The 27137-nt window shown below is 35.4% G+C and overlaps 8 protein-coding genes across 9 annotated transcripts; 5 read left to right on the top strand and 3 right to left on the bottom strand.

Annotated features, from left to right (window-relative positions):
* Window positions 1–303: 303 nt before the first annotated feature.
* On the bottom strand, window positions 304–24684 carry LOC111487945 (kynurenine--oxoglutarate transaminase-like). Of its 2 annotated transcripts, XM_023135459.1 has the most exons (10): window positions 24667–24684; window positions 2842–3052; window positions 2328–2458; window positions 2154–2239; window positions 1972–2066; window positions 1652–1748; window positions 1441–1555; window positions 1198–1352; window positions 988–1113; window positions 304–905 (listed from the first exon to the last, which is right to left on the bottom strand). In XM_023135459.1, exons 2-10 carry the CDS (start codon window positions 3024–3026, stop codon window positions 687–689), a joined length of 1209 nt encoding a protein of 402 aa, XP_022991227.1. In that variant the 5' UTR covers window positions 3027–3052; window positions 24667–24684; the 3' UTR covers window positions 304–686. The 2 variants fall into 2 exon arrangements, with proteins under 2 accessions (XP_022991227.1, XP_022991228.1); XM_023135460.1 differs by lacking the exon at window positions 24667–24684 and having other exon boundaries at window positions 2842–3123.
* LOC111487953 lies at window positions 4475–5497 on the top strand. Its single transcript, XM_023135469.1, has 2 exons — window positions 4475–4650; window positions 4747–5497. Exons 1-2 carry the CDS (start codon window positions 4486–4488, stop codon window positions 5296–5298), a joined length of 717 nt encoding a protein of 238 aa, XP_022991237.1. The 5' UTR covers window positions 4475–4485; the 3' UTR covers window positions 5299–5497.
* Window positions 5658–6128, top strand: LOC111488311 (leucine-rich repeat extensin-like protein 3). Its single transcript, XM_023136009.1, has one exon. The coding sequence runs from the start codon at window positions 5658–5660 to the stop codon at window positions 6126–6128; it is 471 nt and encodes a 156-aa protein (XP_022991777.1).
* Window positions 8680–9533, top strand: LOC111487968. The gene has a single exon (XM_023135499.1). It carries the CDS (start codon window positions 8925–8927, stop codon window positions 9375–9377), a length of 453 nt encoding a protein of 150 aa, XP_022991267.1. The 5' UTR covers window positions 8680–8924; the 3' UTR covers window positions 9378–9533.
* LOC111487970 (multifunctional methyltransferase subunit TRM112-like protein At1g22270) lies at window positions 9918–11729 on the top strand. Its single transcript, XM_023135501.1, has 2 exons — window positions 9918–10061; window positions 11005–11729. The coding sequence occupies exon 2, from the start codon at window positions 11128–11130 to the stop codon at window positions 11494–11496; it is 369 nt and encodes a 122-aa protein (XP_022991269.1). The 5' UTR covers window positions 9918–10061; window positions 11005–11127; the 3' UTR covers window positions 11497–11729.
* Window positions 13779–15856, top strand: LOC111487947 (probable galacturonosyltransferase-like 7). The gene is made up of 2 exons (XM_023135463.1): window positions 13779–14026; window positions 14223–15856. Exon 2 carries the CDS (start codon window positions 14348–14350, stop codon window positions 15449–15451), a length of 1104 nt encoding a protein of 367 aa, XP_022991231.1. The 5' UTR covers window positions 13779–14026; window positions 14223–14347; the 3' UTR covers window positions 15452–15856.
* On the bottom strand, window positions 18824–20222 carry LOC111488310 (transcription factor LUX-like). Its single transcript, XM_023136008.1, has 3 exons — window positions 19886–20222; window positions 19723–19805; window positions 18824–19612 (listed from the first exon to the last, which is right to left on the bottom strand). The coding sequence occupies exons 1-3, from the start codon at window positions 20220–20222 to the stop codon at window positions 18824–18826; spliced, it is 1209 nt and encodes a 402-aa protein (XP_022991776.1).
* Window positions 23143–26452, bottom strand: LOC111488308 (two-component response regulator ARR12-like). Its single transcript, XM_023136007.1, has 7 exons — window positions 26116–26452; window positions 25953–26035; window positions 25039–25848; window positions 24801–24968; window positions 23431–23605; window positions 23268–23350; window positions 23143–23172 (listed from the first exon to the last, which is right to left on the bottom strand). The coding sequence occupies exons 1-7, from the start codon at window positions 26450–26452 to the stop codon at window positions 23143–23145; spliced, it is 1686 nt and encodes a 561-aa protein (XP_022991775.1).
* Window positions 26453–27137: the final 685 nt, after the last annotated feature.

Here is a 27137-nt window from a genome sequence, read left to right as displayed (position 1 = left end):
AAGGGCATATGCCCCTAAGTTGTGAGGTCAACCATGCAAGGGATACCCCATTTGTCACTTTCAACTTCATTTCATTGCTTTATTTCTATCTTAATGTTTGTTCCTTTTTTCTTTTTTTCATTTTTTTCACAAAATTTTTAATTCTAGTTTATGATTCTACTTGTTATGCTACATTCTAAGACTATTCAAGTATGACAAGCCTACACATGATTTCGCCGAACGATCATACAAAATTTAGGTGAAGGAGTTGATGACTGATTGCATACATTTTGGAGTTATTCAGGTTTAGCAAGGCTAACATGATTTCGCCGAACAACATGAAATCAAATAAAGGGTTTAGCATGTCATGAACATGTAAAGGGTTAGCATGACATAGACATGTAGCCACAAGCAATACGCCTTAGACGAGCATGACCTCTAACACAAACTTAGCTTTGGCAAGCTGTTCACATGAGAGAGTCTACCATGTCAAGCTGCTCATATTCAGATGCTCTTGGGCTCTACTTATCCTACTTCCCGTGCTCCATCCATATCTCTTTAGCTTTATCTCAATAACAAATATTTGCCCAAAAAAGTTCGAACAGTAATAAATGTTAAACAAATTGGCATGTAATTTAAAGTATCACTCTTAAAAAGTTGTCTCAAACTTCTCTATTTCATAGTAACCATCTCCTTGCTCACCAGAATCATTGCATCTTAAGAAACTCAAAATTTGTCTCATTGAGTTTTTGTGCAGCAGATGTCAAAGTGGCATCACTTTTGCAGAAAGCAAACCTGATATATCTCTTTTGGTAGCTACGATCTTCCTCAACACGCTTGTCTTTCGACGAATTTGTTCGAAAAAATCCGCATCCTGGCACCGCCACCACTCCAGCACGTTTTATCAGTTCCTCAACACAATCAACCTGAAAGTAATCGATGAAAAAGAATGTCATTTCACTTAAATACAATGGCCAACCAAACTTAAGATTAAGTAGAGATATGTACATCAGTAAGTGAGCAATTTTTGGGGAGTTCTGCAAATAGAAAAAAGGAGCCTTGAGGCTCAAACTGGACTTGAAATCCAATATCGACGAGCAGCTTAATGATGAAGTCTCTTTTTGCCTCGTAGTCCTGCACGACAAACAATATATTCCATGAATGGAACATAGATAACAGAGGATGGAATGTGAGATTCGGTTCAATCGAATTGTGTACTCGTCTTAGTGACTCAAAATATTCCGGAGGACTTCGCAATGCAATCAAGGCAGCTTCCTGGAAAGGGGCTGGAGCAGAGTCTACAATTCTAGCATGAATGTTCCTCATTGCAGAGGCAATATAAGCAGGAGCAATTGCCCAACCAACCCGCCAACCTAAGTTATAGGAAACAGTAAGGCGAAACAACACGAGCACTTGTAAATTCATTAAATGCAAAGGTTTAGGTATGGATCTAGATGTAACCTGTAACAGAAAACGTCTTAGACAATGAAGATGTAATGATCGCCCTCGAGTGCATTCCCGGAAGTGTGGCAAGAGATACATGCTTTGCATTGCCAAATGTTACATACTCGTAAACCTGTCGAACGCATAGTGGAAAAACAAGTCCTTCAAGATGGGTAAAGTTATTCCCTGGCAGAGTGATATGATATTCAATGAACATGATTAATCATACTTCATCTGTTATGGCTAGGCAATCATTGGCGCAGCATGCTCCCGCAATTGTATCAAGTTCATCTTTGGAGAACACCTTTCCAGTTGGATTGTGAGGGCTGCGCAAACCATGAGTGCAGATTGTAGATCATCATATTAGAAAAATCACCAAAACAGAAGTTTCTTGCTTAGTATCTTATTGTTGTTCTGGATTGACAAGATCGACCATTCATCATTTATCTAATACAAGAAAAGGAAATGATATCCCAATAAGACCGTGCATTGACTCAATAAGTCATGATTTATAACTTGATTATCTAGACACGCATGTGAAATTCTTACCTGTTCAATACTAAAGCTTTTGTTCTATGCGTAAAGGACTTCAAAAGCTTATTTGGGTCCAGAGTCCACTGAGGTGGGTCAAGTGTTACATATACCTGTTCATTTTGAGTTCAAAAATCAGCTGGGAAATCAGTTATAGAAATCAGAGGAATCAATTTTAGACTAGAAACACAGTAACTTACTGGCACACCCCCAGCAATGGATACAACATTTGCATATGTATCAAATGACGGATCGAAAATTATAACTTCATCACCAGGGTTTATGACTATCAAATCAGAAGATATTAAGATTATAAAACACATTACATGAACTAGCAGGAAAACAACACAAAATACAAACGTGGAGACATGTACCGGAAAATACAGCAGCAGCAAATGCCTCAGTTTGGCCACAACAAATAGCAATATCGGTAAGAGGGTTAACATCTAAGCCATGTGTTTTCTTTGCTATACTCGCCAGTTCGTCACATATTCCCTGCACATGCCTTCTCTTTCAACACTATGTTCAGTAAATTTAAGAAGATGAATTGCATAAACATACTTTTTTTTAGAAGAAACAATGACAGAATTATCTCAAAAGGGAGGGGACGGAGGAACTTCTCAATAAGAATATGTAAATTGACAAACTGGATGTTGAAATTAATGGATCCAAATTCCTGGTACCATCACCAAGCATTTCCAGACATCATTACATACTCGCATCACAATCTTTATGCAATAACGAAATCAAGATAAGATAATACCGACGCCAGATATTGAAGTTACAAATTCGATTAGCATTATCGCCAAAAGTCACAGAACAATCCAAAAGCAGTGCAAGGCATCGTAAAGGAATAAGAATGAAGAAGTAAAGAGTAGAAGAATGAACCTGTACTGGTTGAAATCGGAGTTGATGGCTGAAATGGCGGCGTCTTTTAGGGTGAGCGGTGCCGGAAAATCAGGAAATCCTTCGGCGAGGTTGATGGCGTTGCATTGCTGAGCAATAAGAGAGAGTTTTTGAATTGATGAAGCGGTGAATCTCTTGGCTACAGAGGACAGCTTCTCCTCCTCCATGCCCAATTCTCAGCCAAGTTTCATCAGACGACGAACGGATTTTACAATGTAATTTATTTACTCAATTTTCTTATCTTTATCATTATCTTTATCTTTATCCTTTTCTTTTTTCTTAATTATAATTCTACCCAACCTGATAAATTAATTAAGAACCAAAAAAAATAAATAAACAAACATTTTAGATATCTTATTCTTTTTCTTGATTATAATTCTACTCAACTACTTGCTGGTTGGTTTTGGTTTGATCTTCTACACATGGCCTTCCTCATAAACCGCTCGGATCTCTCTGCTTCGACCTTCAACCATCTCTAATGTCCATTTCAAGACAGAGTCTGGTCAATATGGATATGCAGAAACAGAGGGTGTGCGTCCACTGCGGCACCACCGGACACCCCATCTGGAGAGTCGGTCCCAAGGGGCCAAGTGGTAACAACATAACTGTACATATGACTCAGATCATCAAGACTCTTCAAATATTTAGAATTATTAAGAGTCCCGTATTTACTACTTAAGAAGAAAGAACATGTGATTATGTGATTCCTAATATGGTATCATAATCATATTCTTAATTTAATCATGCTAATAGAATCTCAATAACTGAACAAAAAATTTGGGAGTCTCAAATATATAACCAAAAGTGACTCAAATGTCAAATAAAAAGTGTCTACAGTAGTATGAGATTTTCTTGAGCATAAATTCTTTTTAGGTTGGGTTTCTCTAAAAGGTCTCATAAACCCACTTATAAACTCATGATCTTTAAACTAACGTGAAACGCACTTCCACTTCCTATTGTTATTGTACTCACAACACCAATGAACGTAATTACACAAAGTTTGGAGAGAAGTTCCCCTACATCCACACCACTGGTAGCAACTAATCACTGATAAACAAATAAACAAAGTGTTAAGTGAATATCTTACTATCACACTACAAAAACTCTCACTAATATGTCACTCAAGAAATACAATGTGATACACAAAACTTCCTAAAATGCCGATACTTAATTAGGAATGGAAAGATAAATCTCTCATCCTCTTCGAGAATAGCATTACAAAATCAAATCCTAAAAGCATTACAGCTATTATATAGCATTAAATAGCATTACAAAATCAAATCTCTAACCCGACTGAATTAAATAACCAATCAAATCAAAACTTACCCCACTTTACAACACTCCCAATAATCCCACTACAAATAAGTGCTAAAAGTGTGAAGAAAGAATAGGAGCAGGATGGTTGAAGGTTCTAGGCACATCTACAACCAGGCGACAAGACACAAAAATAATAATTAAAAAAAATATGGAATAACCCAGAACTTACCACTTCAAGTACACGTGGACGCTGTGCTGTCCACGTTACGTACTCCACCCGCCACGTGCCATTTCCTCTTCCCATCTCTAGAAACTCCGCCTCTTTCCTTTTTAACCTCGCCGCAAACCGGAATTCGGAAGTCATAAACCATGCCATCCAGACTGACAGCGATCGCATCGAAACGGAATTGGGCCTTCTCTCTGGCCCAGTTTCAACGCCTCAGGCGATGTGGCTTGACGACATGTCGTACAGCTGACCCTTCCGTTCATGCCAACGACGACAACCACCCCGCCGTTCCATCCGGTGAACCCGAAGTATTTCTCCTCTCTCTTATATCATATCATGATTATAAGCGCTTTTCAAGGGAGCAATATTTTGAACTTTTTTTTGTTTTTGTTCTATTTTTGTAGCAATCACAGGATAATTTAGAGCCAGACCGTGCGAAAGCCAATTACGCAAGTGACGATTCCAAACAGGGAGATTCAAATGGGCCGTTTGCGCCACCGAAGGCTCAATACGCCTCCTCCCCTCGCTTAGAAACCACGCCGGTCGCCCAGGCCTCGAAGCCTATCACTCAACAAAAAAGAGCTCACAGTACGGTACTAGCCGACGTCAGCTGCATCGGCTTCGACGGCGGGCCGTTTCCCGAGGAGGAAAAAAACAGAGAAAAAGACCGTAAAGAACAGGAAGAAGACGAAAGAGAATACTACAAGCACCACAAGGCATCGCCGTTAGCCGAGATCGAGTTTGCGGACACGCGGAAGCCGATCACTAGAGCGACGGACGGGACGGCGTACGACGGCGGCGGTAAGGATGTGATAAGGTGGTTACCGGAGCAGGAGGATACAGTGGATGATTCTCTTCGAAGAGCGACGGAGATTTGGAAACAAAATGCGATGCGCGGGGATCCCGATGCTCCGCAGTCGAGGGTTCTTAGAGCTCTGCGTGGAGAACAGTTTTAAATAGAGTGTTACAATTGTAATTTCAATAAAACTTGAAATCCGATGTGGGAGCAGGAAGGTCGGTTGATTTATACCCTGCGTCTTCTACCCGACTCGGGTTCTAATCCGATGTGGGAGAACCAAGATGAATCCCGCACGATTGTTGGCACATGCGAATAGGGTTAAAATAATGGTCAATTTTTTGCTCGTCTTTTGATGATGGATGGTTCCGTAGAAGCTAAATCACTAGCCCACTGGCTTGTGCACTCTCGCCCATACACATGCGAGAAGTCTTCAACTAATTAATGATGGCGCCACCAAATTGCCAAATGCTCTGGCTTTATATTTCCTTTCAATCCTCTAGCTTCCATTTCACATCAATGGCGGATCTCACCTCCATTTTCCTCACTCTCTTCCTCTTCTCCCTCTCCAAATTCTCCCTCTCTTTGGCCACCGTCTCGGCCAGGGATCAGGTTGGCTGTTCCATGTGCTCCAGTTGCGACAACCCATGTCAACTCCCGCCACCGCCTCCTCCTCCTCCTCCTCCGTTGGTTGTTGACTGCCCACCGCCTCCCTCACCGCCGCCACCGCCACTCCCCAAACCCGAATGCCCGCCGCCTCCCTCGCCCCCTTCGTGCGATGCATGCGTCTACCCTTCACCGCCGCCACCGTCCTCCATCCAGCCGTACACTCCAACCGACGGTGGGCAATATCCCGGCGTTGCTCCGCCGCCGCCGAACCCAATTTTACCGTATTTTCCTTACTATTATTACACTCCGCCTTCTGGGTCTGGTAAATCCGTTCCATTTTCATGGAAGTTCTTGCCTTTGTTGTTCGTTCTTCGACTCTAAAAATGTTCCCGATTTGTTTACGACGCCATTGAAGATCGGGAATGGGCGGCGGAGGAGATCAAAAGAAGGGTAGTATAATGGAGAACATTATGTAGGGTGATTATGCATTAATGCCGTAAACTAAGATGTATTAATGATTCTTTATTCTACTTTGTTTACATTTTATAATCCAAATAACAATGTAATGTAATTATATGATAGAATTCAAATTCATCCATCCTGGCCCCGTTTCTTCCTCTCCTTAATTTAATTGCCATGTTCATGGAAATTATTATTATTATTATTGATGTAATTTAGATGATGATTTGACTTTTTGTGAAACAAAAAAAAAAAAAAAAAAAAAAAAAAAACAAATTTTTTAAAGAAAAATATAAAAATAATAATAATAATAATTTTAATTCTGATCCGTCCCAATATCTAAGTTACCCTCTAATCGATCAAATTTAATGTATTAAAAAGATATCTATAATACTATTGTTTTAATCAATAAAACTTAAATTTTCGAATTTCTCTAATGATAGGTACTATTTACGTGTTACGTGTTATTACTTTTCGTGTTGATTATTGCATAAAAAAGGGATGAGATTAGGATAGGTAGGGTTCCTTTGAGTAAAAGGGAAGTGTTTGTTAGAAATGCCATTAACTTTGGCACCAAAACTTTGAGCATTTTTTTGGATCATTGTTTCCCATGTGCATGCCTTTAGTGGTTGGTAGCTTAGCTTTCTTTTAGGATAGAGCTAATTGACGATTGAAAGAAAGAATAGTGTCATAATCTGAGATGCAATTGTGTCTTGAGTAAGTTATTGAGGATGACTGATTTTAAGTGAGGAGAGTGTCACAAAAGACAGTGGGTTATGACTCTCATGCAGTCGACAAGGTGGCGACCCTCAAGTGATGTCCATCCAACCACGTGAGAGCGAAGACAAACAAGTGTCACGATTACAAAATTCTCCATTTATTTTGTCGATTATGTTTAATGTATAATTTTTTTTTAATTTAATAATATTTCATAAGCGAAAACATAACTACTCTAAATATTCAGATTCAAATATTTCATAATTTATAAAGATTAAAAAATATATGTAACATCAAAGTACAAAAGGCATGCTTCATGTGATTGATATGAAACTCGAGAGCGACATGAAAAACATATAATAAAATAGAGACCACAAAAAAAAAAAGATATGTATTTAATTATCGAAGGTCGTTTTATATTTGTTCACACCTACAATTAATGCAAGTTCATAATTGTTTTTTTTTTCGTTTTTTTATTTTTTTAAAAAAAATTAGGTTAAAAAAGGTTTAATTTTACAATCCTAAATAAATAAATATATATATTATATTTAAAAGAATTATAAGTTAATATCTAAACTTTTAAATAGGTCTCTGAATTATAAATTTATTGGACACACGATCAAAATTTATTGGACTAAATTTGTAAAAGTCACTATTAACACATATTGTCATCAGTTTGATGATTTTAAAACGTGTTTATAGGGAAAAGTTTTCACATTCTTATAAAAAGAATATTTGGTTTATCTCTACAACTGATGTGAGATCTACAATCCACTGTCTTTGAGGGCTTAAATTCGCGTCTGGTTTCTATTAAATATAATTTATATATTAATTACCATTAAATTATTCTCGAGTTAATTTCGAAGTATAGCAATGCTATTAAATTAATCCAATTAATTTGTTGCCTCAATTATGATTACTTCTTGTTCTCTCCATGGCTCATTAATTTTGTACCATCTCCTAAGCTTGCGTGAAAGAGGGTTCAATCTACAATAATAGTTTCAATTCAGTCGATAATTCCAAAACTAAATGCAACCATAAAGTTATTCTAAGAAATAATGCATCATCCGACGGCTCTAAGAATATTTCATATTAAATATATTTTTTAATTTAAATATGCACATGAATCCAATGAAAAGTACGTAAATAAATGTTTTGTGGGTATCGCTCAAAAGGTACATTTTACTTTACATGATCGACTCAGAACAAAACAGGTTGAATCTACGTTGGTTTGTGGGTATAATTTTCAAAAGATAAATAAGTAACCTAACCCTTTCATAAATTATGCAAAAAAATGTTGAAGTCATCAGATATTGAATTTAAAATTGTTACAAATAGTATTAAAGGGTGTGGTTCAGAGACAAACCAAAGTATATATAGGCATGACTTAGTTAGTTATTCTCACAATTCAGATAAAATTGGGACTGGGGAGTTGGGTTAGGTCTATGAAAGCATGGTTCTTGCCTCCTTCCTTTGAGCTCATCCATTCCTTGAGTAATCCCTTACTCTCACGTTCGAGTGTTTGCTAGTCGTTTAGGTACCCCGTGGTTGAACTCGTGATCTATTTGTGACGTAGAGTGCTTAAGTGAGAAAAACGGTGTAGCAGATCCTGATGATGATTCTTTAACTGGGACATCCATTATTTTCACCTCTTTATATGTATGTGCTCGTGACGTAAAAATTAGTGGACATAAACTAAAATTACTATGTATACTAACAACTAGTCGAGAATTAAATGCGTTTCCTTTTGATTTCATCATAAAAAGCACATAAAATCCAATGGCGAGGATCTCACATCTTGGCATCATTATTCAATTTGGGTGGCAAAGCAAGCAAGCGATACAGGTTAGAACAGAGTCGCCTCCCTGCCCATTTATGAGCACCACCACCCCATCTTCTTTCTCCTCCTCCCCAACAAAATTATTAATTATAACTCTCTCTCTTTCTCTTTAAATCACTCCAATTTCTCACTCCATTCCCAAATTTCTGGATTACATTTCCATGGAAGGTGTTTCTGTGAGTGTTTATAATGGCTTGAGGAGCTATTGGAGGAGAAAGAGCTACCGGAAACTGGCGGGATCGGTGGGTCGTGGCAGGCCGGAGACAATACAACTTGGTGCCGCTGGAGGGAGGCGGCGGCGGCGGCGGTTGTGGCGGATCAAGATCTCGCCTAAACTCAGGCTGTTCCGGCGGCTGCCGTCGCTCAAGAAGCTGCTACTTTGGCTGAGGGATTCGTATGTGAAGGCGATGTTGGCGTTTGCTAACTCGAGGGTCATCGGCTCCGGCGGCGACGGGATCTGGGGCGTCGCCGGAAGGAGCACGTTGAAGGAGTATGATGAGAAAATGATTACTGAGATCTATAACTCGTTGGTGGTGGCGCAGGGACGGTTGCCACCGCCGGAATCTGTCCGACTGGGTAGGGTCGGCGGCCGGTTGCCGACGGTGGCGGAATAATCCGGTGGAGATTATGGGGTTTGGAGGTGGACGGTAGGGATCTACCCAAAAAGGAGAAGAAAATCCTATCCGCTGATTTTTGTACTCCTTTTTTTCCCACTAAACTTTGTAATGTAATGTTAAAGTTAGGAATTAATTGAAATATTAAGTGGTTTATTATCATAATTAAAAATATAATTAAATTAACAAAGAAAAATGACATTATCTTAAACATTATAATTGATGAACTAAATCTACCTTAATGATTAAAAAAAATTAATAATCATTCAAAGTATCTTAAATAATATATATATTTTTATTTAATAGCAATATTTTATATTTACATTTTAAAATAAGAGACAAAATAAATAAATAAAATGGGCTAGGCCCAATTTGCTCACAAAACCCAGGCCCAATTAGCTACCACGGGATTTTACAACCCAGAAGAATTTTATATTTTTGAATAATTTTTTAATAAGGGGATTATTAGTGGTTTTAATGGTTAATAATAATAATAATAATAATAATAATAATAATAATAATAATAATAATAATAATGGTTAATTGGTTTAAAGCTTGACGTGTTCATTAAAGTGAACTCTATTCTCCCCAATAGACAAAACCCTAATCTCCCGGAAGCCGCAATTCGAAGAACCCTATCATCTGGCGCCATTCGATCGCTTCGCTTCGCTTCGATCTCCTCCGGTAAGAACTCTGAGTTCTTCTCTAGATCCTCCGTTCTCTTTGATTTTCGATCTTTATCTCTACCCTGTTTTTCTTAATTTATGGTATTTGATTTCGTGCTTTAATTTCGTCTGATTATATGTATGTTGAATGTGTTCGTTCTCTTTTGTCTCATATTTGTTGGATTTTTTTGGATTTGAATATGATTTGGTGTAGGTGCAAGGGCTGGATTTGAATTTATGGTGTTTGATTTCGTGCCTTTCTTTCTGTTAATTTTTTTTCGGCAAAACCTAGTTTCGATTTTCCTGGGGTATGGATTTGAGAGACTGCGATGGATGGTGTGGTGTTTAGTTTGATTGTATTTCATGGGTTTGGAGATGTTGAATGGAAATTTGGTGTCCTTTAGGTAAATAAGCCAAAAGGAAGCAATCCATCAGAGCCGTTTTACTGGAATGGGGAATATACAGCAGAGGAGGGGAGGACTAGATTAGTATATTAGCAGAGATACATAATAATATGAATAAAATGATAGCATAAGAACCAAAATCAATGAGTTTCTGTGATGCATTACTTCAAAGATGAGAGAGGTGACTCGTGGATGATGGCCCCTTTTGGCTATTTTGTAGTGCATTTGACTTGAGAGAAACAGAACAACTTTTAGGGGATCAATATAACTTGGGAGGAGGTTTGATCTTTAGGGTTTAGGGTTAATTCTTCTTTTGAACCATTGGAGCCCTTTCTTTTGTATTGTGTGTTGCCCATTTGCATATTCTTTCATGTTTTGAGCTAAGCTAATCTGTTTGATTTTCTAAATATTAAAGAGACTTCTCATGGAAGTTGTTTAGAATATTCTATAATGTGATGAAACTAATTTTTAGAATAATTATTATTTATCATGGAATCAATGTTCTGGTAAATAAATGGTTAGATTGTGTGCTAATTTATTTAATAAAACCCTACGCAGCTTCAAGAGACAGGAATTTAGAATTTGGTATCAATCATCTTGTACTAGAGCGCCGCTTACACATTCTGATACCAAATAGCTAACAGAGAGCAAGAGGAAGAAGTCGAAAGGCAGAGTAAAAAGATGAGGCTACTTACCCACAACATGCTCTCCTCCAACATCAAGGGCGTTGTCAATGGCTTCCCTCTTCGAATCGAGGTTGAGAAAGTTGTCGAGAAGCAGGTCGACTTCAACCCCGACTTCCTCAAGAACATGTTCTCCAAGATCGAATGGAAGCCCCTTGTCGATGCTTCTCGCGCTATGGGCTATGCAGAGCTTCCCGAGGAGGCAGAGTCGTCGATGCTTGATTCCCATGACTTCTTGCAACGTTTCCACCATGCGCTTCTGGAGCTACATCTTGAGGAAGGCGCTCTTATTTGCCCGGAGACTGCCCGTCGATTTCCCGTCAATAAAGGTATCCCCAATTTGCTTCTTCACGAAGACGAGGTCTGAGTTTTAGATTTTATGAATTCCTCTGTTTTCGATTGTTGAATTCGGTGCGAGAAAGCGAGTTTTTAGAATTCATCTCTGGATGTTCTTGTGAATTGGAAAATTAGGGTTTATGCCTTTGGCCAGGCCATGAGTGCGACTGAAATTATCTGTGTTACTACAAATTTTTGACGATAAATTAGATGTGGACATTTACTGAACATACCTATTACAAATGTGGAAATCTCTCTCTAGTAGACATTTTTTTTTAAGTAAGCTTCTATTAAACTGTGAGGCTGATGGCTTGGCTATATGTAACGAGTCAAAAGTATGAAATATTGGCTAACAGGGAATTTGAATTGTTACAATAAAGTGGGTTTAATTGGATTCTTGAATTCTTTTGAACTCCTTAACGAGATAGAACTATTTGGCGAACGGGCTACAACATTACAACAACACATGAGATCGGTTGCAATATTTAGAAAAGTCAATAAAACTTCTTAAAACTTTAATAATTTAATTCCTAATTTTAAATTTAAGCGCGCTCAAATTTAATTGTCTCACAAACTTATTAATTTATGAATAATCCAGTGAGATAGGATCTAGCAAGTTATTATTTCAATAAATCTTTAAATTAATTTATTTAAAAGAATTATGATTAAACTTTAAGAATATTATTCATCAAATGGTAAAAATATCCCCTAATTACGTCATAATAAAACAAATCAATTTTAATGATAAAAAGAAAATTTGCACGTGCTACTATGACATGGCAGGAATGGGAAAATGCAGAAGGAAACAGACTTAAAGAGATTGATGATGGTGGACGCCAGGCTGGCCTAGAAGACGCTGTACCAAATGATCTGCCTCCACGTGGGACCCATCCATCTATCCTATTAATCATACGCCGTGCTGTACTGTACATCTGTAGTCTTCCACCGTATATATTTGACCGCTTCCACCACGTGCCTTCTTCTAATTCGTTCCTTTCTGTCACTTCTAAATTCTTTTATTTTATTTCACAAACTTCTAATTTTAAAATATACAAGAGCTATTTATTTATCATGATTATTATTTTTCTTAAAAAAATAATATTTAAACAGTTGATTATTATGCACAAAGAAAGAGAAAGGAAATGACAAGGCGCCCTTCACTAGGACACAGGTGCCTTTAGATTCTGGGGGGCCCATCCGCGAGGATAGAATTGTCATTTCCAATAAAAGATATTTATATATTTTTAAGATCTATGTCCTGTTCGTCGATTTTTGGGGTTTTTGCTGTTAAGAACATTAATTTGGGGAGGAAGTAAATTATTAATGGCTTTAAATTATATATTTTCGTATCTATTTTGTCTGAATAATTTATCGAATTTTATTTCATTGAATTGAAATAATATATATATATATATATATATATATATATATATATATATATATATATATATATATATATATATATATATATATATATATTTTATTAATATTCTAAATTGTACGTCAAAAAATTTGATAAATACTTTACATTAAAATAATATGTCAAATTTCACGAGCTAACAACTAATATTAATATTTCAATGTAAGACTTCATAATTCACTATTTTTAGAATCCATGAATACTTTATTTTTCTCTTCAACCAATGTGTGATCTTGTAATCATCCATTTGGACCCTCACGTTCTAGCTGGCACATTGCTCCATGTGGTGGTCCCTAGTGTTTTCGTTGGCACACTGCCCCGTGTGGGAGCTTCAGTATCTTTGTTGTCAAATTGCTCGGTGTTGGACTATGATACCATTTGTAACAGTCCAAATAACTTCACTAATAAATATTGTCCATTACATATCGTTATCAGCCTCATAATTTTAAAAGGTGGTTGCAAATGAGATTTTTTCAAACCATTAAAAAGAATATTTCATTCCTAGTTGAATTTAACCATGGTGAGATTCGTTATAATTAAAAAAATAAAAGTTTAATATAAAATTAAAGATTTTTATGAGTGTATGAGACATAAAATTAAAAAATAAAATAATGTAAAAAAAAGGAAAAAACCAATGGAGTTGTGTGGAAAAGGCCTACAAGTGCAGAACGGGTACACGAGTACATCTGGCGGAGTGGGTCCCACCAACTCATCCGGGTAACTGACAACGACAGCTGTTTCCTTTTCTCTCCCACATAATTTATAATCTTTATATTATTATTATTTCTTTTACATTTATCATTTTCTCAAAATAATTCTTAAATCCACCCCCTTTAATTTACCTACTCCATTAACGCACTGAATTTGCCTATTTTACTCCTTTTATTACAATTATAAAAAAATATTAAAAACAAAAGCCTCTCTCTCTCTCTCTCTCTCTCTCTCCCACTCTCTCTCAGTCTCTCTCTGTCATACAGCTACTTATTGTCTGTGACTCTGGTTATGTGTTCTTCCCGGGAATCGATAAACTCTGAATAATCGAGGAGGAGGAGGAGGACGACGACGACGACGAAGAACGGAGGCACAACGGCAGGAAAGAAGAACCCTAGGTCATTCTGTTTCCGCGGCACTCCGGCCACCGGTGAGTCTTCTGTTTGCCTTCTTTTCCTCCATGTCCACTGAATGTTGCTGCGGCTATTTCTTCTCTGAGGCCGCTTCGTTTCCACGGCATACTTCGTCTCTACTTCGGTTCGCTCATGCAATGGCTTAATATTGGAACCTATTTCTATGTTTAATGCTTAAGAACATCGATCCGTCCAATCTATTCTGATTTCCAGCCCTGGCGGACCCTGGACGAGGAACCCTAGGTTTTTTCCCCTTTTCGATTTTGCCTGATCTGGATAACAATCCGTTTGATTTTAAGTCGAGGAGGAAGCGGAAAACAGCGATTCGAAGAGTCAAGATGTTGTGGATTATGAGATTCTCCGGATTCTTCTCTGCCGCTATGTTGATGATTATTCTCTCTCCATCTCTCCAGTCATTTCCTCCGGCGGAAGCTATTCGATCCTCTTATCTAGAGTTTAATCTTCGGCAATCGGTTCGTCCCTCGCTCTCTGATTCACAGAGTCGGTTTCTGTTCCGTAGGTCGCCGACGTATCGTAATGCTGATCAATGTAGTCTAAGCTACTCCAAATTTTCGGATAGAGTTGGCGTTTGTGATCCGAGTTTGGTTCATGTTGCGATTACGCTCGATTTTGAATACCTTCGCGGCTCAATCGCCGCTGTAAATTCGATTCTGCAGCATTCGCTCTGTCCAGAGAGCGTGTTCTTTCATTTCCTTGTTACAGAGACGAATCTTGAAGCGGTTGTTAGATCCGCTTTTCCTCAGTTGAAATTCAAGGTTTATTACTTCAATCCGGCGATTGTTCAGAATCTTATTTCGACGTCGGTGCGGCAACCGCTTGAACAGCCGCTTAACTATGCGAGGAACTATTTGGCGGAGCTATTGGAGTCCTGTGTTCGCAGAGTGATTTATTTGGACTCCGATCTCGTTGTTGTGGACGATATCTCGAAGCTTTGGAGTACTAATTTGTATTCTCGAACAATCGGAGCGCCGGAATATTGTCACGCAAACTTCTCGAAGTACTTCACCTCGCGATTTTGGTTGGAGAAGCGGTTTTCCGGAACGTTTCTTGGCAGGAAGCCGTGTTACTTCAACACCGGCGTGATGGTGATAGATCTCGTTCAGTGGCGACGCGCAGGCTTCACGAAGCGGATCGAACGGTGGATGGAGATTCAGAAAACCAATCGGATCTACGAGCTCGGTTCGCTTCCGCCGTTTCTTCTTGTATTCGCCGGTGACGTAGCGCCAATTGAACACCGGTGGAACCAGCATGGACTCGGTGGCGACAATGTAAAAGGTAGCTGCCGGAACCTCCACGCCGGTCCGGTAAGCATTCTTCACTGGTCAGGAAGTGGAAAGCCATGGATGAGGCTGGACTCGAAGAAACCCTGCCCTCTGGATTCCCTCTGGTCTCCATATGACTTGTACGATCACTCTCACTGAACCACCGACAACCATCCGCCGTCGCCGGTAAGTTAATTAAAGGAAAAAGGAAAAAGGAAAAAAAAAGCCGTCCCTCATCCTTCCCCTTCATCTTCTTCTTCCTCTTCATCATTAAGTCCTTCAAAATTTCCCATTCTTTCTTCCATTCTTTACATATTTTTATTTATTCTGTTTCTTTTCTGGGTGTCCATTGACTCTTCATCTTCTTTGTTCAGACCATCTGTATTTTACTCTACACCCCATGATTATTATTATCATCATTCCTTGTTCAGAAAATAAGAAATAGAATCCATACCCATTTTTTTTCAATTTTGTTTCTATATTTAGAATCGTCTGTTTTTCATGTTTAATCCTTGTATTGATCTTCCAAGTTATGGAATTAATTATATTTGCATAGATTTTGTATGCCTCATGCTTTCAGATATCCGTTTGTTCTCTTGATCATACCGCCCCTGATTGGCCATTTCAGGAAATAATGCTTCCTCTGTTATCCCTCCTCATCAAAAACTACACTGAGGAGAAAACTAAACAAAATGATTTGAATTGTGAATACAATTCTGAATTCTCCTCCTAACTGAGTAGTTTCACATAGGCTCGTTGATTTAGAGTCTATTTGGAAAGAATGACGTGCCATCGACAAATCAATGATGGACAAGTCCAACTAATGTTTATTATCCAATCTACATTGCCATCAATGATGATGATTTGAATGGTTGAGGATTGTCGGGTGGGCGTGTAAGGAATACATATATTGTTAGTGGTGGGTTTGTGCCGTTACATCAAAGTCAGGTTATCAGGTAGTGTGCCAGTGAAGAGATTGAGCTATTGAAGGGGGTGTGGACACAAGTTGATTTGCCAAGGACGCTAGGCTCAAAACTCGAAAAGGAAAAGTCCAATTGGGTAGGTTTGTTTTTGGGGGGATAACCATGCCAGCCTTGTGAGCCACCCTCCACTTTATGTACTTCCCACACCCTTTCCTTTTTTTTTTTTCTAATTTATTAACGAAAGATTCAAAAAAAAAAAAAAAATGAAGAATTTTAATAAAAATCCAAAAGCAAAAAAGGATTTGAAAGATGGGCAACACACGTGGCCAGCTACGTGGCAGAAGTGTGATGTAATCAAAGTGTTGGCTACGTGGAAGTCGGCACAATGATTGATTAGGAGTATTCTTCTTCGTTAATTTTAATTTAGAATTTAATCATCTTTCTTCGGGGTGATGACGTATACTTTTGCTTTTATTTTAAATATATTTATAAATAATTATATAAATAATATTATAGATGGTATGATTAAGACATGGTAACCGACTGATTATATAGTTTAGAATTTAGGGTGTGTACAGCTGGAGCTATGTTTTCATAAATGTCAAAAATTAAATAAAAGGGATGTTTTACAAATGTTCCAAAATCAAAAACCCATCAGATTATTGGTCACACGTGAGAACTGACGTGTTTTATTTAATTATCATATATTTTAAATTAATAAAATACTCTTTTTCTATAGTAATTTATTTCAAATATTTAATAATATTTTAAAAATTCTATTCCCAATCGATAAATACTCATAAAATATATGCTATATCAAGTTGTTTTTTTTCTATTTTATTTATTTGTTTCAGTATCTTTCCATTGCTAGTCATATTCAACACTAACAAACACGACCGATATTAATAATAGAGGAAGAGGGAAGGAAAGAAATATAAAATATAATTATTTGTTCAAATAGACCCACCAAACAAAATAATAAGAGATTATGCTATATGCCAACAAAAATTTTAACATATAGATATATACACTACACTATTTGAACAAAGCTCAAGAACACTGCTCTTTCATTTGTTTGATCAGGTGCAAAAGGTTCATTTATCCTCACGAAATTTGGTTGTGGTTCCACCCATTTATTTGCTCGATTCATATTAATCAGAGAAAAAAAATGTTAGAACGTAAATAATTTATCCAAATTTGAACTAAATAAAACAAAGAGAGGATGGTGAGTACCACAAATATTTGAAGGTAGATGTGTATCAAAACTTTGTAGTAATATTGAATCACTCTCCACGTAGCAATCAAAACTTTGGTGTAATATTGAATCATTCTTCTCCGCTAAATAAAGTATGTAAGTAAAAAAGTGAGAAAAGGGTTTTTTTGGAAGGATTAGAAAAATGTGAGAAAATTAAAATAGAGATAGAGTAAGATATTTTTTATTATAATTCAATATATATATATATATATATATATATAAAATTATTGATATAATTTAAATTTTTTATTAATTAATTATATAATTTATATTTATTATTATTAAAGATAATTAGGAAGATTAATAAGTTTGATTTAGAACTTTTTTTCATTAAAATATAACCATTTTTAGAATAATTGTAAATTTTAAAAAATAATTAGTTTTTTCGAGAATTGTTAGCTTGTCCCTCCTAGTTAACCACAAAGGAAAATGAAATTGAAAAAAAACTCAATTTCAAATGGATTTTTGTTTTGATGTGAATGTTTGATTAATCCACTACACCTAAATGGTTGAAAGTTATCTTATTTATAATCAAATAATTTACAAGGATATGGAAATAGTAATAAATGGAAAGATACCTGCAAATATTAGATATTTGCCTTATAATAAAATATTAAATATAATATATATTGTAAACTATAATTTATTCGGTATATTTCAATTGTAGACTATATATCTATCATATTTCGATGGTGGCTCATATTCAACTTTAAAAAACATGTGATTGATGAGAGAGAAAGAAGATGGAGAGAGAGAGAAAAAAAAATAGAGCAATCTCATTAATATAATTATTTGTTCCATTCCTTTAATAAACCAATAGACACACAAGATAAGGAACAAATTGTGATATATACGTATTCTATTTGAACAAAGCTCATGAACACTTCTAAGATCATCTATTTAATTGTAATTATTTTCATTCGTTTCATCGGGACAGTTTTGAGGTGCAAAAGGTTCATTTATCCTCTCGAGATTTGGTGATGGTTCAACCCATGTATCTGCTTGATTCATAATAAGAGAAAAAAAAAATGTTAGAACATAAATGATTTATCCAAATTTGAACCAAATAAATAAAACACACAAAGAGAGAGAGGATGGTGGGTACCACAAATACTTGACGATACAAGTTGATGTGTATCAAAACTTTGTAGTAACATTGAATCACTCTCCACGTAGCTATCAAAACCTTGGTGTAAGATTGAATCATTCTCCATATGATTATCAAAACTTTGTTGAGATACAAAACCATTGTCTGGGTATTGCATGGATTGAAGAGCTTGTTCGTAGTTCATCTGTAATAGAATTTATATATCAATCTAAGTATCATATGATATAATAGAAGATAATGTTTATTTAACCAACCTGAAAATGGGGATTTAAATTGAAAGGACAGCAAGAATCCAAAGGCAGAGACATGTTATTGGCGACAGCACCACCAACTTGAAGGTTGTCAGAATTGAAATTCATGTTGTAATCTTGAAAAAAGTTTGGATTGTTAAGTGCTTCAAGAGGGTTATCCCTGATAGGATCAATGGAGGAGGTTTGATTGGGTGAAATTGGAGGAGGGCAAGGGATAATACCAAACTCAGTGTTTGTGGGTTGAACTAAATGTGGGTTTGAATTGGAATTAGGGTTTGAATTAGGGTTTATAGAACTGAAATGGGTTTGTGGAATAGATTGATAATGAGGGTCGTTGGAAATTAAATGGGTTTGTGGGAGAGGGTCACAATTAGGGTTTATGGAATTCAAATGGGTTTGTTGAAGAGGGTGACAATTAGCGTTTTCGGAATGATAATTAGGATTTAAATGGCTTCGAGGATGATTGTTAGGGTTTAAATGGCTTCGATGATGATACTTGGGGTTTATGAAACTAAAATGGTTTTGTGGAGAAGGGCAAGAATTAGGGCTTTTCGAGCTGGAATGGACTCGTAGAGGAGGCTGAGGATTAGGGTTTTTCGAACGGGAATGGGTTTGTGGAGGAACATTAAAATTAGGGTTTTCGGAGCTTGAACAGGTTAATTGAGGAACCTGAAAATTAGGGTTTACGACAGAGGAAGAGCTCTGGAGAAGCTGAGAATTAAGGCTAGTAGCTGAATTATTCAACTCTCTGTTATTCAAATTTTTGAGATGCATTCTATGTTTCTGCATGCACCAACAAATTCCTTGTTAAAATAAAAATGGAAAGAAAAACAATCTTCAACATGAACAAGAACAAGAACAAGAACGAGAACGAGAAGAAGAAATCCTCTTACTTGAAGGTGGCTAGCAACGTTTTCTCGAGTGATATTTGGATACTTTTTTTGCATTTCATGCAAGATCTTCCTAGGAACAACTTCTGCATTAATAGAACACAAACAACAAATTAGGTTTTTTGATAACAAAGATTCATAAAACGAAAGAAAAACATAAACTTACTCCTATTTGATGAGGCATTTTGAGTTTCAAGAAATTCAATAACTTCAAGAAACGATTGATGATGTTCTGGAGTCCAAATAAATCGTCGTTTTTGATGAGAACCATTCCTCTTGTTCATTGAAGCTTCAGGGTTTGAAGAACTGGCTCTTCCGACACCGCTGTCGTTGAATCCCGACGACGTTCCACCCGAGTTAATACTTGCAGAGGTAGCGTTGATGAGGTTGCTTCCTGGGTTTGAAGCTATTAGTAAGGATTGAATATATCGATACATATTATCACTGGCATTCTGATCACCACCAAACTGAGCTTGCTCTTCTTGGTTTGGATTAGAACCCATTAAAATATGAGGAAGAGTTGAAGAGAGAGTGATTAATTAATCACGATTAAGAAGAAGATCTAATAGATATAATAAATAATAAGGGCATATATATATATCTAAATAACAAGGTATTCGAGGATGATAATAAATTGTATTAAGATAAAAAGGGTTTGAAAATTAAATTTAAAAAATAATATTAAGATAAAAAGGGTTTGAAATTTAAATTTTAAAAAAAATAATATCTCGATTAAAAAAATTTAAAAAGTAAGATTAAGATAGAAAAGTTTGAAGAGGGGAAGTGAAAAGGTTATATATAATTTAAAATTGTTTATTATTCAATTATATAATTTATCTTCTATTAATTTTATTAAAATTAAAATAATGTATATCGATACATAAATATAAAATGAATGAATTAAATTAAAAAATAATAATAGAAAAGAGAACATATCGGTGGGCTTGGGCTGACCTGAGGGGTTTGGGCTAGAATGAAAGGCATAGACGTGTTTTAAAATAAGAACATAGCAGTGGGCTGGCCTAATATCGCAGTGGGCTGGCCTAATATCGCAGTGGGCTTAGGCTGACCTAGAAAGAAAAGCCCATAGACTAGAATTTTGAGGGAGAAGCCTAAATCGGGAACATAGCACAGTGGGCTGGGCTGACCTTATAGACAGTGGGCTGGGCTGACCTTATAGACAGTGGGCTGGGCTTTCCTTTTTTCGTGACAAAAAAAAAACAGCTAACCTAATAATAAGGGCATGATAACCTAAATAATGATTGGTGTAATATGATATCCTATCTTATTGTAATAAATTGAATTATATGGATTCACGGCTATTTTTTTTAAAGAAAATGTTGAACATTTATTCATTCAATCACAACTAATATGCATCTAATTACAACAAGGGCATTGTGTAAGTAATCTATCTCAAATTTTTTTATGCTTAGTTTATTTGTTTCGGTATATTTTAATCGTAGATATATCGAACATAATATCAAAGGTGATTTTGAAACTATATATAAAAAAGTAACGGTAACTATAAACATTTCAAAAGAAAAAGAAATGTTTTTGTCGGCGTTATTTCTATAATTTCAATTATGTTGTCGTTAATTTCCACAGATTATGTTTGAAAGGAATAATTTACGACAATCTTTAAAATTAATTATTTTTCAATAATTTTTTTAACATACTCGTCCTTAATATTAGTGGTTTATTTTAAAGGTAATGAAAAAAAAAATGGAAAGGAAAAAGGTTACTACCGATTCTGTATACTATACTTTATTCAACAACAAAGAAATAAATATTCCTAACAAATATATGTTTTATTCACAAAAATAAATGTCCCGGCCGTTTGCTTTCTGTTCATATAATGCATATAGCTCTAGTTGCTGGTTGGACCGGTTCAATGGTCGTATACGAATTAGCAGATAAATACTAGTTCACAACAACAGACATAAATACTCTTAATATATACCCTACTCACACTAACAGAGGGATAAATATTTATCAAAAGATGCTTTGTTCACAATAACAAAAAGATAAGTACAAGTATATGTTTTATTCTCCCCTCAAATTATTATTTTTTTTTCATCTATTTGTTTCCGTATATCTCGATTCCATTGCAGTTCGTCCTCAACCTCAACAACTACTACTTCATTAACTAATAAATTGTACTATAAATATGCCAACAAAACTTGAAACATATAGATATAAACATACTCTATTTGAACAAAGCTAATCCAACTATCTACTCAATTACATCCATTTTGTTTCCTCCATTTTCATTTGTTTGATTCAGACAATTCTGTGGTGCAAAAGGTTCATTTATCTTCACGAAATTCGGTTGTGGTTTCACCTATGCATCTGGTCGATTCATATTAATTAGAGAAAAAAAAAATGTTAGAACATAAATAATTTATCCAAATTTGAACTAAATAAAACAAAGAGAGGATGGTGTGTACCACAAATATTTGAGAGTGAATGTGTATCAAAACTTTGTAGTAATATTGAATCACTCTCCACGTAGCTATCAAAACTTTGGTGTAATATTGAATCATTCTCCATTTGATTATCAAAACCTCGCCCTTGCTCTAATATTGAACCATTCTCCATTTGATTATCGAAATCTTGTTGTAATGTAGAATCATTCTCTATATGATTATCAAAACTTTGTTGTGATATAAAACCATTGTCGGGGTATTGCATGGATTGAAGAGCTTGCTCATAGTTCATCTGCAAAATGATTATAGAATTTATATATCAAACTCGATATCATACATATAATAGAAGATAATAATTATTTAACCAACCTGAAAATGGGGATGTAAATTAAAAGGACAGCAAGAATCCAAAGGCTGAGATATGTTATTACTGAATGCACCACGAGCTTGAAGGTTGTCAGGATCTAAATTCATGTTGTAATCTTCAAAAATGTCTGGGTTATTGAATGCTCCAAAAGGGTTATCCATGATAGGATCGATGAAGGAGGTTTGATTGGGTGAAATTGGAGGAGGGTAAGGGTTAATACCAAAATCAGTGTTAGTGGGTTGAACAAAATGTGGGTTTTCTTGGATTCCACAAACATTCATCATATTTGAATTGGAATTAGGGTTTATAGAACTAAAATGGGTTTGTGGAGGAGGGTGATAATTAGGGTTTACGGAATTGAAATGGGTTTGTGGAAGAGGGTGACAATTAGGGGTTTTGGAATGATAATTAGGGTTTAAATGACTTCGAGGATGATTATTAGGGTTTAAATGGCTTCGTGAATGATACATAGGGTTTGAATGGCTTCGAGGATGATAATTAGGGTTTTCGAAGGTGGTCAGTGGAGGAACCTGAAAATTAGGGTTTATGGCAGTGGTAGGGCTTTCGAGAAGAAGCTGAGAATCAATGGTAGAAGAGAAAGGTAGAGAGTTGGAAGAGGATTTAGCTAAATTATTCCAATTTCTGAGATGCAATCTGTCTCTGTATGTAACGAACAAATTACTTTTAGATCAAACATTGTCAAAATCAAAATGGAAATAAGAACAAAACAAAAACAAGGGAGAAACCCCATTTACTTGAAGATGGCTGGCAATATTTTCTCTAGTGATATGCGGATATCGTTTTCTCATTTCCTCCAAGATCTTCCTAGGAACAACTTCTACGTTAATGGAACACAAACCACAGATTAGGTTTCATGATAACAAAGATTCATAAAACGAAAGAAAAACAAAAACTTACTCCCGTTTGATGAGTCATTTTGAGCTTGAAGAACTTCAAGAACTTCAAGAAACGATTGATGAAGTTCTGGAGTCCAAATTAATCGTTGTTTTTTGATTCCCGATAGATGATGCGAACCATTCTTCAGGTTCTTCATTGAAGCCTTTGGATCTCGTTGGATTCTCACCACGTTCGACTGGAGTTAATATCAGCAGAGGTAGAGGAATTTAGACTACTCTAGACGGTGAAGCTAATGGTAAGAATTCATATCACTCCACTCTATTATACTCTATTGATTCTATTAAAATTGAAATGATGTATATTTATGTGAAATATAAAATATAAAATGAATAAATTAAATTATAAATATATATTTTAAAAAAATTTAATTCAAATTTTAATTAAAATAATAATTTAATATATTTTTGGCTAATTTGCTGTTTCTATATGGTAAAAAAAAAAAATTACTTAAAATATATAGGTGGGTTCGTAAATAGTTTTACTGGACATCTTATTTTAACTTAACTATTTGAAAGTATTTGACAATAAATAAATAAATAAATAATAATTAAGACGGAAAATAAAAAAAAAAATTAATCTTTCACATATTTCAAAGTTAATTCTTTAAACTGACTCATTTATTTATTTTAATTTATACTTATACCCACAAATTGTCATATGAAATTATAATAAGATTATTAAATATATTAAATTAATAATTTCAACCCAAAATAACAATCTATAAATGTACGGTATTAAATTTATAATCTCAACATATATTAAATTTATAAACAATGATCGATATGGATTGGTGTGCTAAATAAAGTATATAAGTAAAAAAGAACGTTGGGTTAAAAAATGTGAGAAAAGGTTTTTTTTTGCAACGAGGATGATAATTAGGGATTTTGGAATGTCGATGATAGTTAGGGTTTTTGTAATCTGATAGACGAGTGAGAATTGAAGTGGAGATAGAGTAAGATATTTCTTCTCATTAAGTTGTTATTTCTTATTCATTGTTTCACTATATTTTGATGGTGGCTCATATTCATCCTTGAAAACCAAGACTGTGATTGATCAGAGAGAAAGAAGATGGGTTAATAAACAAATAGACACAAAATAAGGATATATACATATTCCAAAGCTCATGAACATTTCTAAGATCATCTATTTAATTGTAATTATTTTCATTCGTTTCATCGGGACAGTTTTGAGGTGCAAAAGGTTCATTTATCCTCTCGAGATTTGGTGATGGTTCAACCCATGTATCTGCTTGATTCATAATAAGAGAAAAAAAAATGTTAGAACATAAATGATTTATCCAAATTTGAACCAAATAAATAAAACACACAAAGAGAGAGAGGATGGTGGGTACCACAAATATTTGACGATACAAGTTGATGTGTATCAAAACTTTGTAGTAACATTGAATCACTCTCCACGTAGCTATCAAAACCTTGGTGTAAGATTGAATCATTCTCCATATGATTATCAAAACTTTGTTGTGATACAAAACCATTGTTTGGGTATTGCATGGATTGAAGAGCTTGTTCGTAGTTCATCTGTAATAGAATTTATATATCAATCTCAGTATCATATGATATAATAGAAGATAATGTTTATTTAACCAACCTGAAAATGGGGATTTAAATTGAAAGGACAGCAAGAATCCAAAGGCAGAGACATGTTATTGGCGACAGCACCACCAACTTGAAGGTGGTCAGAATTGAAATTCATGTTGTAATCTTGAAAAAAGTTTGGATTGTTAAGTGCTTCAAGAGGGTTATCCCTGATAGGATCAATGGAGGAGGTTTGATTGGGTGAAATTGGAGGAGGGCAAGGGATAATACCAAACTCAGTGTTTGTGGGTTGAACTAAATGTGGGTTTTCTGGGATTCCACCAACATTCATCATATTTGAATTGGAATTAGGGTTTGAATTAGGGTTTATAGAACTGAAATGGGTTTGTGGAATAGATTGATAATGAGGGTCGTTGGAAATTAAATGGGTTTGTGGGAGAGGGTCACAATTAGGGTTTATGGAATTCAAATGGGTTTGTTGAAGAGGGTGACAATTAGCGTTTTCGGAATGATAATTAGGATTTAAATGGCTTCGAGGATGATTGTTAGGGTTTAAATGGCTTCGATGATGATACTTGGGGTTTATGAAACTAAAATGGTTTTGTGGAGAAGGGCAAGAATTAGGGCTTTTCGTGCTGGACTGGACTAGTAGAGGAGACTGAGGATTAGGGTTTTTCGAACGGGAATGGGTTTGTGGAGGAACATTAAAATTAGGGTTTTCGGAGCTTGAACAGGTTAATTGAGGAACCTGAAAATTAGGGTTTACGACAAAGGAAGAGCTTTGGAGAAGCTGAGAATTAAGGCTAGTAGCTGAATTATTCAACTCTCTATTATTCAAATTTTTGAGATGCATTCTATGTTTCTGCATGCACCAACAAATTCCTTGTTAAAATAAAAATGGAAAGAAAAACAATCTTCAACATGAACAAGAACAAGAACAAGAATGAGAAGAAGAAATCCTCTTACTTGAAGGTGGCTAGCAACGTTTTCTCGAGTGATATTTGGATACCTTTTTTGCATTTCGTGCAAGATCTTCCTAGGAACAACTTCTACATTAATAGAACACAAACAACAAATTAGGTTTTTTGATAACAAAGATTCATAAAACGAAAGAAAAACATAAACTTACTCCTATTTGATGAGGCATTTTGAGTTTCAAGAAATTCAATAACTTCAAGAAACGATTGATGATGTTCTGGAGTCCAAATAAATCGTCGTTTTTGATGAGAACCATTCCTCTTGTTCATTGAAGCTTCAGGGTTTGAAGAACTGGCTCTTTCGACACCGCTGCCGTTGAATCCCGACGACGTTCCACCGGAGTTAATATTTGCAGAGGTAGCGTTGATGAGGTTGCTTCCTGGGTTTGAAGCTATTTGTAAGGATTGAATATATCGATACATATTATCACTGGCATTCTGATCACCACCAAACCGAGCTTGCTCTTCTTGGTTTGGATTAGAACCCATTAAAATATGAGGAAGAGTTGAAGAGAGAGTGATTAATTAATCACGATTAAGAAGAAGATCTAATAGATATAATAAATAATAAGGGCATATATATATCTAAATAACAAGGTATTCGAGGATGATAATAAATTGTATTAAGATAAAAAGGGTTTGAAAATTAAATTTAAAAAATAATATTAAGATAAAAAGGGTTTGAAATTTAAATTTAAAAAAAAAATAATATCTCGATTAAAAAAATTTTAAAAGTAAGATTAAGATAGAAAAGTTTGAAGAGGGGAAGTGAAAAGGTTATATATAATTTAAACTGGTTTATTATTCAATTATATAATTTATCTTCTATTAATTTTATTAAAATTAAAATAATGTATATCGATACATAAATATAAAATGAATGAATTAAATTAAAAAATAATAATAGAAAAGGGAACATATCGGTGGGCTTGGGCTGACCTGAGGGGTTTGGGCTAGAATGAAAGGCATAGACGTGTTTTAAAATAAGAACATAGCAGTGGGCTGGCCTAATATCGCAGTGGGCTTAGGCTGACCTAGAAAGAAAAGCCCATAGACTAGAATTTTGAGGGAGAAGCCTAAAACGGGAACATAGCACAGTGGGCTGGGCTGACCTTATAGACAGTGGGCTGGGGCTTTCCTTTTGTCGTGAGAAAAAAAAAAAAAAAAACAGCTG

This window comes from Cucurbita maxima, unplaced genomic scaffold (genome assembly GCF_002738345.1).
Source record: "Cucurbita maxima cultivar Rimu unplaced genomic scaffold, Cmax_1.0 Cma_Scf00013, whole genome shotgun sequence".
Lineage (NCBI taxonomy): Eukaryota > Viridiplantae > Streptophyta > Magnoliopsida > Cucurbitales > Cucurbitaceae > Cucurbita > Cucurbita maxima.
This window is presented reverse-complemented; position numbering and strand designations above follow the sequence as displayed.

Bases quoted from the DNA above. Each gene is read 5' to 3' on its own strand.
- LOC111488308 (XM_023136007.1), bottom strand. From the start codon at position 26,452: ATGGGTTCTAATCCAAACCAAGAAGAGCAAGCTCGGTTTGGTGGTGAT. The intron at 23,351-23,430 runs GTAAGTTTTTGT...CCATTAACGTAG, and splicing joins AAATGACTCATCAAACGGGA to AAGTTGTTCCTAGGAAGATC. The intron at 23,173-23,267 runs GTAAATGGGGTT...CGTTACATACAG, and splicing joins ATATTGCCAGCCATCTTCAA to AGACAGATTGCATCTCAGAA.
- LOC111487945 (XM_023135459.1), bottom strand. From the start codon at position 3,026: ATGGAGGAGGAGAAGCTGTCCTCTGTAGCCAAGAGATTCACCGCTTCA. The intron at 2,240-2,327 runs GTACATGTCTCC...CTGATTTGATAG, and splicing joins TGCTGCTGCTGTATTTTCCG to TCATAAACCCTGGTGATGAA. The intron at 906-987 runs GTACATATCTCT...GATTACTTTCAG, and splicing joins AAAATTGCTCACTTACTGAT to GTTGATTGTGTTGAGGAACT.
- LOC111487970 (XM_023135501.1), top strand. From the start codon at position 11,128: ATGAGGCTACTTACCCACAACATGCTCTCCTCCAACATCAAGGGCGTT.
- LOC111488310 (XM_023136008.1), bottom strand. From the start codon at position 20,222: ATGGGTTCTAATCCAAACCAAGAAGAGCAAGCTCAGTTTGGTGGTGAT. The intron at 19,806-19,885 runs GTAAGTTTATGT...CTATTAATGCAG, and splicing joins AAATGCCTCATCAAATAGGA to AAGTTGTTCCTAGGAAGATC. The intron at 19,613-19,722 runs GTAAGAGGATTT...TGGTGCATGCAG, and splicing joins ACGTTGCTAGCCACCTTCAA to AAACATAGAATGCATCTCAA.
- LOC111488311 (XM_023136009.1), top strand. From the start codon at position 5,658: ATGGCGGATCTCACCTCCATTTTCCTCACTCTCTTCCTCTTCTCCCTC.
- LOC111487968 (XM_023135499.1), top strand. From the start codon at position 8,925: ATGGAAGGTGTTTCTGTGAGTGTTTATAATGGCTTGAGGAGCTATTGG.
- LOC111487953 (XM_023135469.1), top strand. From the start codon at position 4,486: ATGCCATCCAGACTGACAGCGATCGCATCGAAACGGAATTGGGCCTTC. The intron at 4,651-4,746 runs GTATTTCTCCTC...CTATTTTTGTAG, and splicing joins TTCCATCCGGTGAACCCGAA to CAATCACAGGATAATTTAGA.
- LOC111487947 (XM_023135463.1), top strand. From the start codon at position 14,348: ATGTTGTGGATTATGAGATTCTCCGGATTCTTCTCTGCCGCTATGTTG.